Below are 17,177 nucleotides of genomic sequence, written 5' to 3'. Positions count from 1 at the left end.
TGAGATACATTTTTGCAAAAATCTATAAACAAAAAATGACAATTTACAGTGTTGATTTGGGGCAATCGATATAAGAAGCAAGATTGTGTCATTTAACATGTTCATGCTTTCTTACATAGAAACAACTTGCTTAGTGACTGATATTATTGTTCAAGTGATACTGACACTAAACATTTTCTTTTGAAAATATTAAAAGTTACCTATAGGTCATGTTGATCTTTTTTCACTGATCGTTCTGCTTTTGTAAGTGATTGTTATTTACAAAACAAACTGCCTGTTTTGCCAACCTGACTGTCCCTTCTTGACCTGTCAGTTTCTAATACTAACAGACTCCTGCTGCACAAATATGAAGGCTCAATACAGAATGCCAACTAGAGGGTTGGCTGGTGCTGCATTGACTCGTGGAATTTGAGGGACAATTATATGGACTGTATAGCGTTGCTCTTTTAGATGTGGGTTTGTAACACAGGCCATATCCTTTATTGAGTAGGTGGCACCACAGCCTACATTACTGTAATGGTTTTTAGCAGTCTGAGGCATCACGTGTCCAGAGTTCTGCATAAGAGCAATTACATGGATGTTTAGTATGGGCTTTTACTACAATACAGAGAGGAGCATTATATATACCCTATATACCAACAGTGTCGGACTGGGATGCCAGGGGTCCACCCAAAAACTTTAGACTGTGGGCCACTTTTCCTTATTCCTCCTCTCCTCACTCAACCTCTTTATTCTCCTAGTCCTAATCTCTCTACTTTCTATACTCTATTCTCCCATTATTAAGCCTCTTTTTTTACCATAAATAGGGAATGACCATGAAATAGGCCAAATGTTTAGAAGCAAGAGGCCCACAGATTCCTGGGCCCACCGGGAGTTTTCCTGGTATCTCAGTGGGCCAGTCCGACACTGTATCCCTATTTTACATTTACAAAGATTCTAGTGAACTCTCTCTCTCATTCTGCAATACAAGAGAACCGATAGGCTGTGATGCCATTCTGAACCAAAAGGAAAGAGGCAGGGTGAAGTGAGAGAGGGTGTGTTTGACTCACACTTCTCCGATTGGCTCCTGATCGAAATTCAACAGCCTGTTAAAAGAGAGTAATACTCACCTTGCACACTGACATAATTGGCCCCTGACCTGCCCCTTTGTAATGAGTTACTGCTATAAAGTTGGCCAATGGACATTGTTTATATGTGCTTAGAAAGCCAAGTGTACAAAGGAGTGATGGGGTCTTTCAATCCATCCTGCTATTTTAATTTTTAATCCACCCCGCAAGCTTCATTACTGTGGAACAATACTTCAGACACTGAGCCTCCTTTACAAAGAGCTTAGCACCAACTGCAGCTGGAGAATGTTGTCACTGCTGCTTCTAATACCATGCCAAATTTTTGATAGACATTTTGCCTTATGTCCTGAACAGTACAGGATCCATTATAAAATAGGTTGATCACATGAGCTGAGGGCACCTGGGAAACTGACAATATGTCAAGCACCATGCCAAATTTCTAAATTAAATATTTAAAAAATCTGTTTGCTCATTTAAAATGGACCTGTCACCCAGACATAAAAAGCTGTATAATAGTCCTTTTCAAATTAAACATGAAATCCAATTCCTATTTTTTTTTATATTATTATTAAAGTGTTCATAGCTGTAGTAAACTCGTTTAAAAATTTGTCCACAAAATAGCTCCTGCCTGCTTGCCCCAGACTGATGGAAACCCGATTCAAATAATTTATATAGTCTAATTAAAGTTCATTTCGCTTGACTAACATGATAAAACAGGATTTGTAATTGTTTTGGGTGACGGGTCCCCTTTAAAAAAAAAAAAAATATATATATATATATATATATATATATATATTTCCGTGCAGAATTCTGCCGGAGTGGCACTATTTACTGATGTGTTTTGAAAAAAAACATGTTTTCCAGTGACAGTATCCCTTTAAAATCAACCATCACCATCAGATGGATGATATGACCAAATAATCAGATGAGAAAGATAGAAAACTGCCTGTCAATACAGCTGTGCTATTCAAGTGGGAAAGAAGCAATATACAGTGCAGCGCCTCTTTGGAGATACCTCCTCCTAATTAACCCTTAGCCACTGGCCCTTTGGGGGTAGACCCTGTGAAGTGAAATACAATTGAAATAAAAAGCAATTGAAAAAAGTTTATTTCTGGAGAACAATCTGAAACAACTAAACTGTAAAAGTGTTTGGTAGGTGAACAACCCCTTTCAACACCAAATTTAGTAATACTTGCATGTTTTTGTATACTGTAAATGAACAGTTTTTTTTTATTGATTTTAATGCTAAATGTAGTTCAGTCTGGCACCTTTATGGAGTTGTATGTATATTTTTATTTGTATAGCGCTCCTTGAGGGCAAAGAACATGAAACCGTTTTGGCTAAGGCATGGCACACTTTTTTATCTATTTCAGCAGTGAAGTCCCTCCGTACTAGGGATGTACTGAATCCACTATTTTGGATTCGGCCGAACCCTAGAATCCTTTGCGAGAGATTCGGCCGAATACCGGTTTGGGTTCGGTATTCGGGTGGGAAGGGGAAAACATTTACTTCCTTGTTTTGTGACAAAAAGTCATGCAATTTCCATTCTGCCCCTAATTTGCATATGCAAATTAGAATTCGGTTCGGCCGGGCAGAAGGATTCGGCAGCATCCGAATCCTGCTGAAAGAGGCCGAATCACGGCCCAAATCCTGGATTCGGTGTAGCCCTACTCCGTACACTCTTACGCTTGCATTAAAGGGCATGTAAAGGCAAAAAAATAAAATCCCATTTTTACTTTCTTTAATGAAAAAGAAGCCTATCTCCAATATACTTTAATTAAAAAATGTGTACCGTTTTTATAAGAGACCTGACTGTATGCAGTGAAATTCTCCCTTCATTTACTGCTGTGGATAGGAATTGTCAGATGGTCCCTAACTGCTGAGCAGGGAAACAATCATACTTATGAACAGCAGAGGGAGCCCCCGCCTTACTTCCCAGCCATGCAGAACTCAAGCAGCTTTGTTTATGACGATCCCTAAGCAGCCCAGACCACACTGAGCATGTGCACAGTCTTAGTCTTGCAAAGATGTTTAACAAAGTTACAAGATGGTGACCCCCTGTAGCCAACTTTGAAAGCATCAATTATTTGTTTGATTAGGCTTGTGGTGCAGTAAGTTCATATTTATATTTAGTATACAAAATACAGCATTTCTAGCCTTATTCTATTTTAGACTTTACATGCCCTTTAAGACATACTGAGAGGGCTGGTGATTCTACAGAAATGGAAGTGTGTCATTTTAAGAAACAGACATGTAAACCCCTGCAGGAAAGGTTAGAGGCAGCCTATTCACTGCACATACACAATATGGCAAGAGCTGAGCGATAGCTTCCCTTCAAATGGAAAATGCAATTGGTTAGTATAAATACAATAAAATTAGCAACGTTTATAAGAAGGATTTTTTTAAATAACATATTTACGATTTCATATAACACAGTATTATATACAGTATTATACCGTTATTCTAAACCTGTCAGCTTCCATTAAGATCAGGAGGGTCTAAATTATTATGTTCTTTAAAGGAGAACTAAACCTTAAAAATTAATTTGGCTACAAATGCAATTTTATATACCAAACTTATTGCACTAGCGTAAAGTTTCAGCTTGTCAATAGCAGCAATGATCCAGGACTTCAAACTTGTCACAGGAAAGTGTTTGACACTCACATGCTCAGTGGGCTCTGAGCAGCTGTTGAGAAGCTAAGCTTAGGGGTCGTCACTAATTATCAAGCAGAAAATGAGGTTCCCCTGTAATATATGCTGATGCTACAGGGCTGATTATTAAATTCTGATGCTAATTGCACTGGTTTCTGTGCTGCCATGTAGTAATTATCTGTATTAATTACTAATCAGCCTTATATTGTGACATTTCTATTCTATGTGTACTGTATATTGTGAGTGGGTCCCTAAGCTCAGTAAGTGACAGCAGCACAGAGCATGTGCAGTGAATCAGTAGAAAAGAAGATGGGGAGCTACTGGGGCATCTTTAGAAACACAGATCTTACTGCTAAAGGGCTGTGGTTGAATTGGGATGGTACAGAAGCCCAAACTATAGTGTACATCATTTCTATTCTACTTCTTTGGTTAAGCTTTAGTTCTCCTTTAAACGTATTTTGGTAAGGAGATGGTAAAGGCAGAACGGCAACAACGTGGGTTTCTGCCAACAATACTAATAAGCAAATACAATAAATATAAGACTGATTCTGTTGCTCATGTAACAATTATCTATATCCTATTTTTCCTGATAAAATAGTAAAGATTGCAAGCTCCTGTGACTAAAAAAAACCCATGAACCCCTTTGTGCACCATAAAATGACAGAAGATGGTTCAGATGAATAACCAATCCATAGCATGAATCCTTGGCACGGAGCAATGACAAGAGTTCCAGTGTAATGCAGTTTCCCAATTGCACATACCCACCAAATAGGGAATGGACCATACCCCAAACATACTCCAGCCACCGACTGTGTATTCTTCTGGAGAATTGCTTCTTGAATATCTACTCCCACTTCAGCAGAGCATACTACTCCTGTTAGGCAGCCAATATACTTCCACTAACATTAGAGCACTTTTGTGAACCATAAAAATGCCGACACCCAACTATGGCCTCTTCTAGATAAAGCAATTAGTGTCATCGTTCTGCCTGGAGTGAGGGCACACAAATCCCTACACAGTTTTTGGGATGAGTAACAGCCATTCAATTGTCTCACTCCTGAGCTAGAACTACCGCAGATCAATAGATCAAATGCAGCATCTCCCAACAGCACCACAGTATCGCAACTGCATAGAAATGATGCTGAACTTAATCTGCAATTTAGTTTTATCTAAACATTACTTATTACACTTACATATCAGTGTATTTAAATAGACTAGGTGGGGAGATCTGTAAGTTAGAGCAGAGTCACACTTACAGTTCTTGTGCTGAACTACACATCACAGCGATGTGACAGTTGCCTAAAGATGGTTAGCACAGTAGTTCACATGTCTAATCTTAAGATAATGAAAGGGCATTGTTATTAAATAAGATTTGGTAAGCACTGTATATCTAAAACTGTGCTTTAAGGATTGGCAGAAATCAGCACATGCCACTAGAATAAAATGGCCACAAAAGAACACTGGATACCCAGACAGGCAAATGCGTTCCCTTTACATTCTGTCCATTTAAAATAAATGAATGTAGACAAATGATTTCAACTGCTACAGCACTGACAAATTATCCTGACTGTCATGTAGAGTTGTGCTAAACTGACATCCCAATAAATGCACAAACCTGGCCTAATATGATGTGCCTAATATTGCTCTGGAAAAAGCCCATACTGGTGTCACCTGTATTTATTGATCCCTCCTACAGGGTCGCCTGTATTTATTGATCCATCTTCTAGGACAGTGATCCCCAACCAGTAGCTCGTGAGCAACATGATGCTCTCCAACCCCTTGGATGTTGCTCTCACTGTCCTCAAAGCAGGTGCTTATTTTTGAATTCCAGGCTTAGAGTTTTGGTTGCTTAAAAACCAGATTTACTGACAAACTGATCCTCCTCTAGGCTGTCAGCCCACAAAGGGGCTACAAATAGCCAATCACAGCCCTTATTTGGCACCACCCAGGAACATTTTCTGTGTTGCTCCCCAACTCTTTTTAAATCTGAATGTTACTCACGGGTGAAAAGGGTTGGGGACCCCTGTTCTAGGGTCACCTGTATTTATTGATCCCTCCTATAGTGTCACCTGTATTTATTGATCCCTCCTATTAGTGGCAGGATCAGAATTCTATTTAGCATTAAACACTTGACTATGACTCGGTAAGACTTTCCCTCTTTAGAAGCCACTAAAGAACTCTTCATGCAGCCATACCAGATATTTAGGTAAAGCTATAAATACAGAGCAGTCCAAACTCCTAAATGTCGTTTTGCTGGACGAACATTTTATAGAAGATAAAAAAACATCTCTTTTTCTCTCTCAAGAATGTGATGCTTCAACGAGGGTCTTCATCTTCCCTGTAGATTTCAGCATATGAGGTCCAAACTGATGGGGAGAGAGAAAAGAAATACAAATACTAAAGAGTTTATACTAATTACCTTGTGTGGCAATTGCTAGGATGATCCTGCTTCCTCACTTGTATTAACACTGTGTGTTTTAAAGGGATAGTGACACACTAGTAATTACCCTATGGAAAGATCACATCAAGCCCAGCCCAGCATGAGACATGGAATAGAGCCAGCCCTTCTGTCCCCCTTCATGATAAGCAGGTACCACTGGGCTGGGGTTGATTTTGGGGATTTTTGCTTGCTATATTTTATAGGAATGTATCAGTTTTCCTTTAAATGTATTTAAAAAGGTTTACAATCTCTAAAACAGAGGCCTTCAAAGTTGTTCATGGGGGAACTGACATACTTAGTATTCTCTATGCAGCGTATGAGAAGCTACTACTTTTGGCAAAGTAGGCCTAAACATAATGCAGCATCCCCAGCCTCCTTCTTTGTTAGGCTTTAGTTAACTCATAACCATCATCTAGCACTATGTATTTTACACCTATTTTTTTACAGACTGGAGTGTAAATGGAATGCAAGTGTCGCACCGTGATCAGAGACCCCAAACATAAGTGTTAAAGTTGCAACGTACCAGAGGCATCGGAGAGGCATGCTGGTGTTCTGCTTTGGGGACGCTCCTCTCAGATTCACTGTCATTTCGGTATCTGTAAGCAAACTTCTTTTTTAATGCTTCTGCGATTAGTGTAGCTGGGTCAGCTGGGTCACTTGGCTTGTGTTTTTCTTCTTCTGGACTCCTGCAAGAGAACATGAAAGAACTTGGCTGAGCGCGGTGAAATATGTTGCCCTCTCTAAATACACGTTGTTAATAATAACACAAACTGTATACACACATTTCTGCACACTCAACTGGCTTTTTCCCCAATTCTTGTTATCTCCACTCACCTTCATATGCATGGCTCCAAAAACAACTCCATATTAGCTGCAGGACTTCAGCCCTAATAGTTATGTGCTATCCCAGCCCCAAGTTTACTTCTACCTAGAACACAAGCATTCTTAAAAGTTCAGTAACACTAAAAGAATGAAAGTGCTTTAATGGAATGGCACTATAATATACTGTTACCCTGCATGAGTAAACCTGAGGTATTTGCTTCAGAAACTCTACTATCGTTTCTATAAACAAGCTGCTGTGTAGCCACAGGGGCAGCCATTCAAGCTCAGGATACACAGTAGATAACAGATACGTTCTGAAGAATCCCATTATATACTACAGAGTTTACCTGTTATCTGATGTGTATCCTGTGCCTTTTCTCCTTTTTTAGCTTTGGCTGCCCCCATGGCTACACAGCAGCTTGTTTATATAAACTAGGGATGCACCGGATCCACTATTTTGGATTCAGCTGAACCCCCGAATCCTTTGCGAAAGATTCAACTGGATACCGAACCGAATCCTAATTTGCATATGCAAATTAGGGGTGGGAAGGGGAAACATTTTTTACTTCCTTGTTTTGTGACAAAAAGTCACGCAATTTCTGTCCCTTCCCCTAATTTGCATATGCATATTAGGATTCAGTTCGGCCGGGCAGAAGGATTTGGCTGAATCCGAATTCTGCTGAAAAAGGCTGAATCCCGTGTTGGGAAGCCCATAAATGCGTCATTAGGGGCCATCTCATAAAACATGGGGCTAAGAATAAGAAAGATAAAGAAAAAACTAGAACGGAACTAATAGCTAAGGTCCAAACGCTAGAACGCAACCATAAACTATCACACTGCGATAAAACTCTGAAGGACTTGACAGAAGCCAGGAAGTCCCTTTCCGCCCATTTTGATTTCTTTACCCAAAAAGCAATCACAATGTTTCGCCACAGACTCTATGAACACGGTGACAAATGTGGACGTCTCCTTGCTAGAGTTCTAAAACATAAACAAAGCAGGAACTATATCCCTTCTATTAAAAGGGCATGTGGTAATCTGGTTCACACACCTGATCTTATTTCTGATACTTTCAAAACTTTTTATCAGGACCTTTACCAATTGCCCGATAATTCTATTGATGACGGTCATGACTACAAACGACTATTACATGACTTCTTACAAACTTCCAACATGAAAAGTCTATCCGCGGAGGACTCCGATTTTCTTGACCAGGATATTACTATGGTTGAACTAGAAACGGCCCTTAAAAACACCCCTTCAGGTAAGGCCCCTGGACCGGATGGCCTCACCACCCTCTATTATAAGTCATTCAAAGACACGCTTCTCCCTAACCTTCTTAAAGCTTTCCTAGCCATTCAACATGGCTCCCGCTTTCACAAACAATCTCTAGAGGCACAAATTAGCTTGCTATTAAAACCTGGAAAACCCCCCAATGAACCTAGTAGTTACAGGCCCATTTCTCTGATTAATGGAGATATTAAACTCCTTGCGAAAATTATTGCCAATAGAATCAACTCCGTTCTTCCCCAGCTCATTGACCCTGAACAAGTTGGTTTCATACCAGGTAGAGAAGGCAGGGACAATACCAACCGATTGATCAACATATTACATTGGACTAAAACACACGATACCCCACTCATGCTCCTCTCCACCGATGCGGAGAAAGCCTTTGACAGAGTCAATTGGTCTTATATGTTCTCCTGCCTGGAACACATTGGTGTTGGTCCCAAAATAGTTCAGTGGATTAAAGCCCTATATGACAACCCCATAGCCCGCATTCGCACAAATAGTCAACTGACTGACTACATTGACATTCGTAATGGCACGCGTCAGGGCTGCCCCCTTTCGCCAGCCTTATTTGTAATCGCATTGGAACCTTTTCTATGTCATGTCAGGATGAATCAAAAAATCAAAGGCGTCCCCATTGCAACTCGTCATCATAAAGTAGCTGCTTATGCGGACGATCTGCTCTTTTTTATTACCCACCCCACCACTTCCATCCCGACTCTCAACCATTTATTAACTCAGTTTGGCTACCTTAGCAATTTCAAGGTCAACTTCTCAAAATCTGCAGCTCTTAATATCTCCCTACCGCCGTTAACGATACAATCCATGACTGCTACCTTCCCTTATAAATGGTCCCAACACAATATAGTCTACCTAGGTATTAAAATTACGAAAGACTACACTGAATGGGCTTCTAAAAATTTGAGGGATCTACTGTTAACTATTAGGAAAGACTTGGATAGATGGCTGGATAAACCCTTATCGTGGTTTGGACGCATGAATGTGGTTAGGATGAACATTATTCCTCGCATACTTTATATCTTTCAATCGATTCCTCTGCAACTCCCTGACCCCATCTTAGATTCTCTACAATCTGTCATCACTAAATTTATCTGGCACAACAAAAAATCTAGATTGAGCCATAAACTACTTATAAAGGATAGGCTCCAAGGAGGGGTGTCTCTACCTGATTGCAAATTATACTACTATGCTGCTGGATTAGGGCGCATCATCGATTGGTCGCACCACGCTGATAATAAACTCTGGATTGAAATCGAGCAACAAGCTACTTCAAGCTTTTTACTACACCTACCGTGGCTAGACAAAAGATATAGGCGAATCAAATACGTGGACCATCCACTCCTTACTCATACTCTCTCGCTGTGGGACAAATGTCGCCTTCGCTTTAAACTTACCCAATTCCCCTCCCCGCTAATTCCCATAATTAATAACCCGGCCTTTCCTGCAGGCCAACAAACTAAATATTTTTCCCACTGGCTGATAAAGGATAATTTACAACTTCTACATCTATTGGATAATCATTCTTTTATTGTTAAGGATAAATTCCAATTGCTTCATCCGTTTTCACCCACTGACCATTTCAAATTCGCCCAAATTAAACATTTTTTCCAGAGTATGGGAGGTTCCTCTGCACTGGGACGTGAACTGACTCCGTTTGAATCCCTCTGCTCCACTGGGACAGCTCCAAGACACATAATTTCCATGATTTACAAACTACTGCGTCAACCTGGCAGTTTCATATCTCCATCATATCTGGCTCAGTGGTCTACAGACCTCGGTGTTCAGTTCCAAGAAGAGACCTTGGCCAACTGTATGCTCAAATTATTTAAAAGCTCCAGGTGTTGTAGACTGCAGGAAACTAACTATAAGATACTCTCTAGATGGTACTTAACTCCTTTCAGGCTCAAACGCATCTTTAGACACACGAGCGACAGGTGTTGGAGATGCGGAATTGGGGAGGGAACGTTGTTACATATTTTCTGGTCCTGTCCGCTTGTCGTTCCTTTTTGGAATTCTGTTAGACTAACCATAGGCCATATCCTACAGTTTGATGTTCCTAACGATCCGGCATATGTGCTGTTGTTTCATATGGACAAATCCCTACGCAATTTCATTTCCACTATTGAACCTCTTCTGTTGAATGCAGCTAAAATGTTGATCCCATTAAAATGGAAGCAAACTACCTCCCCCACATTACAAGATTGGTTTCATAAAATAGAAGAATTACACAAGTTTGAACAATTATCACTGTTCGATACTGATCCAAATCTCAGTTATAATACTAAGTGGTATAGTTGGATTTCATTCAAGGAGTCGGACTACTATAAGCAATTACTTTCCTAGGAGTTTAACATTACCTTCTTTCGGTGTCATGTCCAATATATAGCCCGGCAATTCCTGTTTCCCACCTACCCCTTTGCTGTTAACTCAGCGCATTTTCTTTTCCCCTTTTCCTTTCCCTTTTTTTTTTTTTTTTTTTTTGTTGGTCTCGCTATGTGACCCTATGTTGCTATTTCTTATTGTAATGGAGATTCCAATGTGATATGTATCTACAGCACTGTATTTTCCCTTCCTTCTATGTCATACTTCCCCCTTTGTTTCCCCCCCCTTTGATGTTTTCTTTTTGTGTATAAAACTCTCAATAAACAGTTATTTAAAAAAAAAAAAAAAAAAAAAAAAAAAAAAGGCTGAATCCCGAACCGAATCCCAGATTCGGTGCATCCCTAATATAAACTATAGTAGAGTTGCTGATGCAAATACACCAGTTTTACCAGTGCAGGGCAACGGTTCATTATGTTTTCATTACTTTAAAAAACAAAATTTTTTGGTGTAACTGTTCCGTTAAGGAGGGTGGGGTAATCATATTTAGGCGAGGATTGATTCCTGCTCTCCTATGAGTAATAACTCCTCTATGAAGTGCTCTTGAGTGTGTATACATATGGCTTTGAGGTATGCACAGAACATATGTGATAGGTAACACAAAATAATTAACAGCACCACAATTATCCACTCTAGATTATCTTTGTAGATTTATTCATGTAAAATATTTGTCCGTAGTATCAGCTCTGGCCCTTTATGCCTCCCCCAGGATAGGCACACTTTCCTAACGATTTGGCCTCCAAACATGGAGACTGTACTGCAGTCCTGGCAAAGATCTGCAAATGTGCGGAAACACGGCAATAGACAATCCTTGTTGCTCAGGGCTGATGGAGTAAGGGATGCACCAAATCCACTATTTTGGATTGATTCGGCCGAACCCCTGAATCCTTCACAAAAGATTTGGCCGAATACCAAGCCCTAATTTGCATAGGGTGGGAAGGGGAATAATTTTTTTTTTTTACTTCCTTGTTTTGTGACAAAAAGTCACGTGATTTCCCATGCAAATTAGGATTCGGTTCAGCCGGGCAGAAGGATTCGCTGAATCCGAATCCTGCTGAAAAAGGCAGAATCCCAAACCGAATCCTGGATTTGGTGCATCCCTAGATGGAATACAGTATATGAGATAGGAAACCAACTTCAGCCATTGCACGGTGGGTAGTTACCTTTTCACAGAACGCAGTTTCACCCTGTTCATGTCTTTGAGGACATCCAACATACTGGGCATTTCAGGCTTCTTTGATGCGCTGTCTGTGAGAGACGTGTCTGTGATCGACTTTTTACCCTTTCGCTCCTTAATAAGGTCAATGGTTGAGACACTTTTCTGGAGCCCTGGAGGAGGGGGTGGAGGAGGTGGTGGTGGTGGGAGTGGAGGAGCAGATAGAGGAGAAATGGAAAGGCTGCCGCTGTCTGTACTTGTAAAGGAACCTAGAAAGTCAAAATAACAAGTGATAAAGGAGACAAAGTATGGATATCACTCAATAACTGTCAGCGGAATGGATAAGCATTAAATGCGTTGTTTACCTTTAAATTAACTTTTACTATGATGTAGAGAATGACAACACACAATTGGGGTTATTTTCTTTTATTATTTGCCTTTTTATTTAGCAGCTATCTAATTTGCAATTTCAGCCATCCGGTCACTAGGGTCCAAATTGCCCTAGCAACCATGCATTGATTGGATTAAGAGACTGGAATATAAATAGGAGAGGGCCTGAATAGAAAGAGTAATACAAAGTAGCAATAACAATACATCTGAAGTCTTACAGAGCATTTGTTTTTAGATGGGGTCAGGCTGGAAAGAGTCAGATAAAGAAGGCAAATAATTAAAAAAATAAATGAAGTTGAAAAGTTGCTTAGAATTAGCCACTATATAACAAACAAAAAGTTAACTAATACTAAACTATATATAACTATACTAAAAGTACCACCCCTTTTATTGGCTTTTCAGTATAAAGAGCTTGTGGATCTGCAGCAACTTTCCTTTCTAGCAGACAGTCTAATGCAGCCATGAATCAGTCTACTTTGTTTGTCTTTTTGCTTAATAATACAGATAACATGTAAAGTGCTACATGAGACACAGCAATAAGTCAGTGTACACAGACACCAGCAATACAATGCTCCATTGAAACACTTTATTATACCTGTTAAGTTTTGCTGTTCTTGGAAGGTTACAATCTTTGCTATCTGGGCTCTCAAACTGGCAAGTTCACTCTCGAGGACACTGATCTTTTGCATTGCCTCTTCATTGGCCACATTTTGAGCTTTAGCCTCCTCCTCCTCCAGCACAGGTAAAGAAGTCTGTCTGATGAGCGGCTGCTCCATAGAGACAGGCTCAGGTGAGACAAGTGTGTTCTGGTTGGGACGGATTTCTGAACTGTAAAGAAAAAAACAAACACATTTCAGTCAGCTACAGGTTTTCTATTGTTATTTAATGTTATTTGCAGTGTCATGTTTTAGTAACCTTAGTAGTAATGTCTATATCTGTATGTCCAGCCAAAGGTCTGAATGTGACAGCCTACACCACAAACCAACTGAGCAAGACCATGTCCACAGAACCAGGATCTGTTTTATCTCCATGAAATTGCCATTCCTACAACACCGGGCCAAATCTAGTAGTCGTTTGGGGCACATTTACTAAAGGGCGAATTGTGCATGTCTACCAAAAGATTTGCCAAAGACAATTTGCCACAACTTCGCCTATTTAATAAATGATGACGGGCAATTCGCTAGTGAAAGGAAACTTTTGCGCCGTTTCACCAGTCTAATTTTTCGTTGTAAAGTGTTGACTTTACAATGCATTACCCTTTTCGCCAAAGTCCACTGCGCCTGGTTCTACCTGGTGCATTGTTAAGCTAAAGCTACATCCTCAACATTACTATGTCAGTGACATCAGATCCTGTTTTTAAAAAAATCATTAAAAAATTTTTTAGGACAATAGAGGATATTTTGCTTTCTTGGACATTTTTAATAAGTGGTCACTTCCAGCAATTTCATTAACATCACTAATAAATAAATATACAGTCATATGAAAAAGTTTGGGAACCCCTGTTAATTCTTTGGAGTTTTATCATTGGCTGAGCTTTCAAAGTAACAACTTCCTTTTAATATATAAAATATGCCTTATGGAACAGTAGTATTTCAGCAATTACATAAAGTTTATTGGATTAACAGAAAATATGCATCATAACAAAATTAGACAGGTGCATACATTTGGACACCCCAACAGAGATATTACATCAATACTTAGTTGAGCCTCCTTTTGCAAATGTAACAGCCTCTAGACGCCTCCTATAGCCTTTGATGAGTGTCTGGATTCTGGATGGCGGTATTTTTGACCATTCGTCCATACAAAATCTCTCCAGTTCAGTTAAATTTGATGGCTGCCCAGCATGGACAGCCTGCTTCAAATCATCCCATAGATTTTCCATGATATTCACGTTGGGGGACTGTGACGGCCATTCCAGAATATTGTACTTCTCCCTCTGCATAAATGCCTTTGTAGATTTCCAAGTGTGTTTAGGGTCATTGTCTTGTTGGAATATCCAACCCCTGCGTAACTTCAACTTTGTGACTGATACTTGAACATTATCCTGAAGAATTTGTTGATATTGGGTTGAATTCATCCAACCCTCGACTTTAACAAGGGTCCCAGTCCCTGAACTAGCCACACAGCCACACAGCCCCACAGCATGATGGAACCTCCACCAAATGTGACAGTAGGTAGCAGGTGTTTTTCTTGGAATGCGATGTTCTCCTTCTGCCCTGCAAAGCGCTTTTAGTTATGACCAAATAACTAAATTTTTGCCTCATCAGTCCAAAGCACTTTGTTACAAAATGATTGTGGCTTGTCTAAATGAGCTTTTACATACAACAAGTGACCCTATTTGTGGCATGAGTGCAGAAAGGGCTTCTTTCTCATCACCCTGCCATACAGATATTCTTTGTGCAAATTGCTCTGAATTGTAGAACGATGTACAGATACACCATCTGCAGCAAGATGTTCTTGCAGGTCTTTGGAGGTGAACTTTGGGTTGTCTGTAACCATTCTCATAATCCTCCGCATATGCCACTCCTGTATTTTTCTTGGCCTGCCAGACCTGGGTTTTACAGCAACTGTGGCCTTCCATTTCCTGATTACATTCCTTACAGTTGAAACTGACAGTTTAAACCTCTGAGATAGCTTTTTGTAGCCTTCCCCTAAACCATGATACTGAACAATCTTTGTTTTCAGATCTTTTGAGAGTTGCTTTGAGAATCCCATGCTGCCACTCTTCAGAGGAGAGTCAAACAGAAACACAACTTGCAATTGGCCACCTTAATTACCTTTTCTCATGATTGAACAAACCTGCCTATGAAGTTCAAGGCTTAACAAGCTAATCCAACCAATTTGGTGTTGCCAGTAATCAGTATTGAGCAGTTACATGCATTCAAATTAGCAAATTTACAAGGGTACACAAATTTTTGCACAGCCAGTTTTCCACATTTGATTTAATTTCATACAACTGAATACTGCTTCACTAAAAATCTTAGTTCAGAAAACACCCCAGTACTCAGATGTTCCTGGGAAATGAAAGACATACCACTGTTCTCTTTTTTGTTGAAAGTGGAGTAAATTATTATGCAGGCTGAGAGGGGTTCCCAAACTTTTTCACATGACTGTATATGACCTGTATGTATCCGCCATATTTAAATTGAAGTTTCGCTAGAAAGAAAGTAAGGCTAGAGAAAATTTGCTATGAAACTTTCGTGCTGATGAATTTTTGCTAGTGAAAGTACGCCAGCGTCATTTGGCGAGATTTTAATTAATATGCATAGTATGGTGAAGAGAAAATTTGGACCTAAGTAAATTTTCCCCATTAACTGAAGGTGCCCATACATGTAACAATAAAACTGTAATACTGGACGATACCAATCAATGTGAATGTAGCCTGGATAGAGGTTGGTTCACTGATCACCTTGGCCTGTGTATAAAGCATCGGCCCTTGAGGAAGTGAGACAAATAACAGCTCCACTTCCCTTTCTGCTGCAATACCAAATATGGACCGTTCTACATAAACATCTATATTATGCTCATTGACTGATTTGTTCTGCCAATTTGTAGAGCAAGGAAAAAAGAAAGTTTGTGTAGGATTGGAGATGTATTCACACAGATGTAGTTCTGGGACACTGTACTCTAGGTCATCCGTTCAGCAGCCATATTGTCTGTGTGCCTACAGCTTCATGGGAAAGTACAGTCAGGTGACTCATACAATTGTAGGTTTTTTTAACTATTTTGGAATGAAAGAAATGTGGGCACTATTCCATAGTACATAAGACATGGATTTCAGACAGCTGTACTCTAAGTGCAATAAATTACTGAAACGGTTATGGTACGTACCGCAGCCTAGCGAATGCTTCCCCTTCATCCTTTGCAACCCAGCCAACATCCGCAAATGACACTATAGTGTTTCCACTCTGAGCATTTATTTCCACCGGGTAGGGAATAAGCTGAAATAAAAGGTACCTTTATCAAAAAACATGTGCACAATAACTAGGGATGCACCGAATCCAGGATTCGGTTTGGGATTCGGCCTTTTTCAGCAGGATTCGGATTTGGCGGAATCCTTCTGCCAGGCCGAACCGAATCCTAATTTGCATATGCAAATTAGAGGTGGGGAGGGAAATTGCATGACTTTTTGTCAGAAAACAAGGAAGTAAAAAAGGTTTTCCCCTTCTCACCCCTAATTTGCATATGCAAATTAGGTTTTGGATTCGGTTCGGTATTCGGCCGAATCTTTCACGAAGGATTCGGGGGTTCGGCCGAATCCAAAAAAGTGGATTTGGTGCATCCCTAATAATAACTCAATGCTTAACAACACTGCATGCAACATCTAACACTCCATCATCCAGGCTTAATTGAGGTTCATTATAAAGGTGATTTAACTGGAAGGAGGAATCTGATTAAATACTGATTAAGTGGATAGGATAAAATGTAATCATCCTGATCCTGATGAAGGGAGGTTCTTCCCCCCCCCCCCAAAACAATGATACTGTTGGTGGCATAATAAAAAAGGGGTAAGCTCCCGACTGCAAATAATTGTGTGTGTGCATATTCCGTTCAGAAATCATTTGTTGTTTCAAATCTAATCACACCATCTGCAAAGCTCAACAAATATCAAAGCTACAACACAAGACACATTTATATGTGCCCATCAATATAGAATACTAGCGCCCATGCACCATCCAGCAGTTACACACACAGTGATATTCAGTAAGATATAAACACAGCCAAGCACAGTGGATAGTGACTGACCTACAGAAGTGCAGCCTCTTGCTTGTCTCATAGAAAGGCTAAAAGCAGGAGGAAGAAAGAAAGAGAGAATAGCAGATTATAGTACAGGACAGTAAGACAGACACGTGTCATATCAAAAATTGGATTAAAATCAGGACTGTACTGAATGATATTGGTTAGGCTTGTCATTTTCAGTCCAAGTGCAAAACTACAAGATTTTTTCTCATTAAGGAGA

The 17,177-nt window shown here is 39.9% G+C and overlaps 1 protein-coding gene across 2 annotated transcripts in view; it reads right to left on the bottom strand.

Moving 5' to 3' along the window:
• Positions 1-5,966: 5,966 nt before the first annotated feature.
• The window catches only part of mtfr1.S (mitochondrial fission regulator 1 S homeolog), a 33,509-nt gene continuing 22,298 nt past the window's right edge, over positions 5,967-17,177 (bottom strand). For both annotated transcript variants that reach the window (XM_018268697.2, NM_001092453.1), the window contains 5 exon segments: positions 16,049-16,158; positions 12,813-13,045; positions 11,835-12,096; positions 6,683-6,845; positions 5,967-6,085 (listed from right to left, as the gene is read on the bottom strand). In XM_018268697.2, coding sequence (XP_018124186.1) covers positions 6,020-6,085; positions 6,683-6,845; positions 11,835-12,096; positions 12,813-13,045; positions 16,049-16,158 — 834 coding nt within the window. In that variant the 3' untranslated portion in view covers positions 5,967-6,019.

Source organism: Xenopus laevis, chromosome 6S (genome assembly GCF_017654675.1).
Source record: "Xenopus laevis strain J_2021 chromosome 6S, Xenopus_laevis_v10.1, whole genome shotgun sequence".
Lineage (NCBI taxonomy): Eukaryota > Metazoa > Chordata > Amphibia > Anura > Pipidae > Xenopus > Xenopus laevis.
Note: the sequence above shows the minus strand (reverse complement) of the source record. Positions and strands in the feature narration are given on the sequence as shown.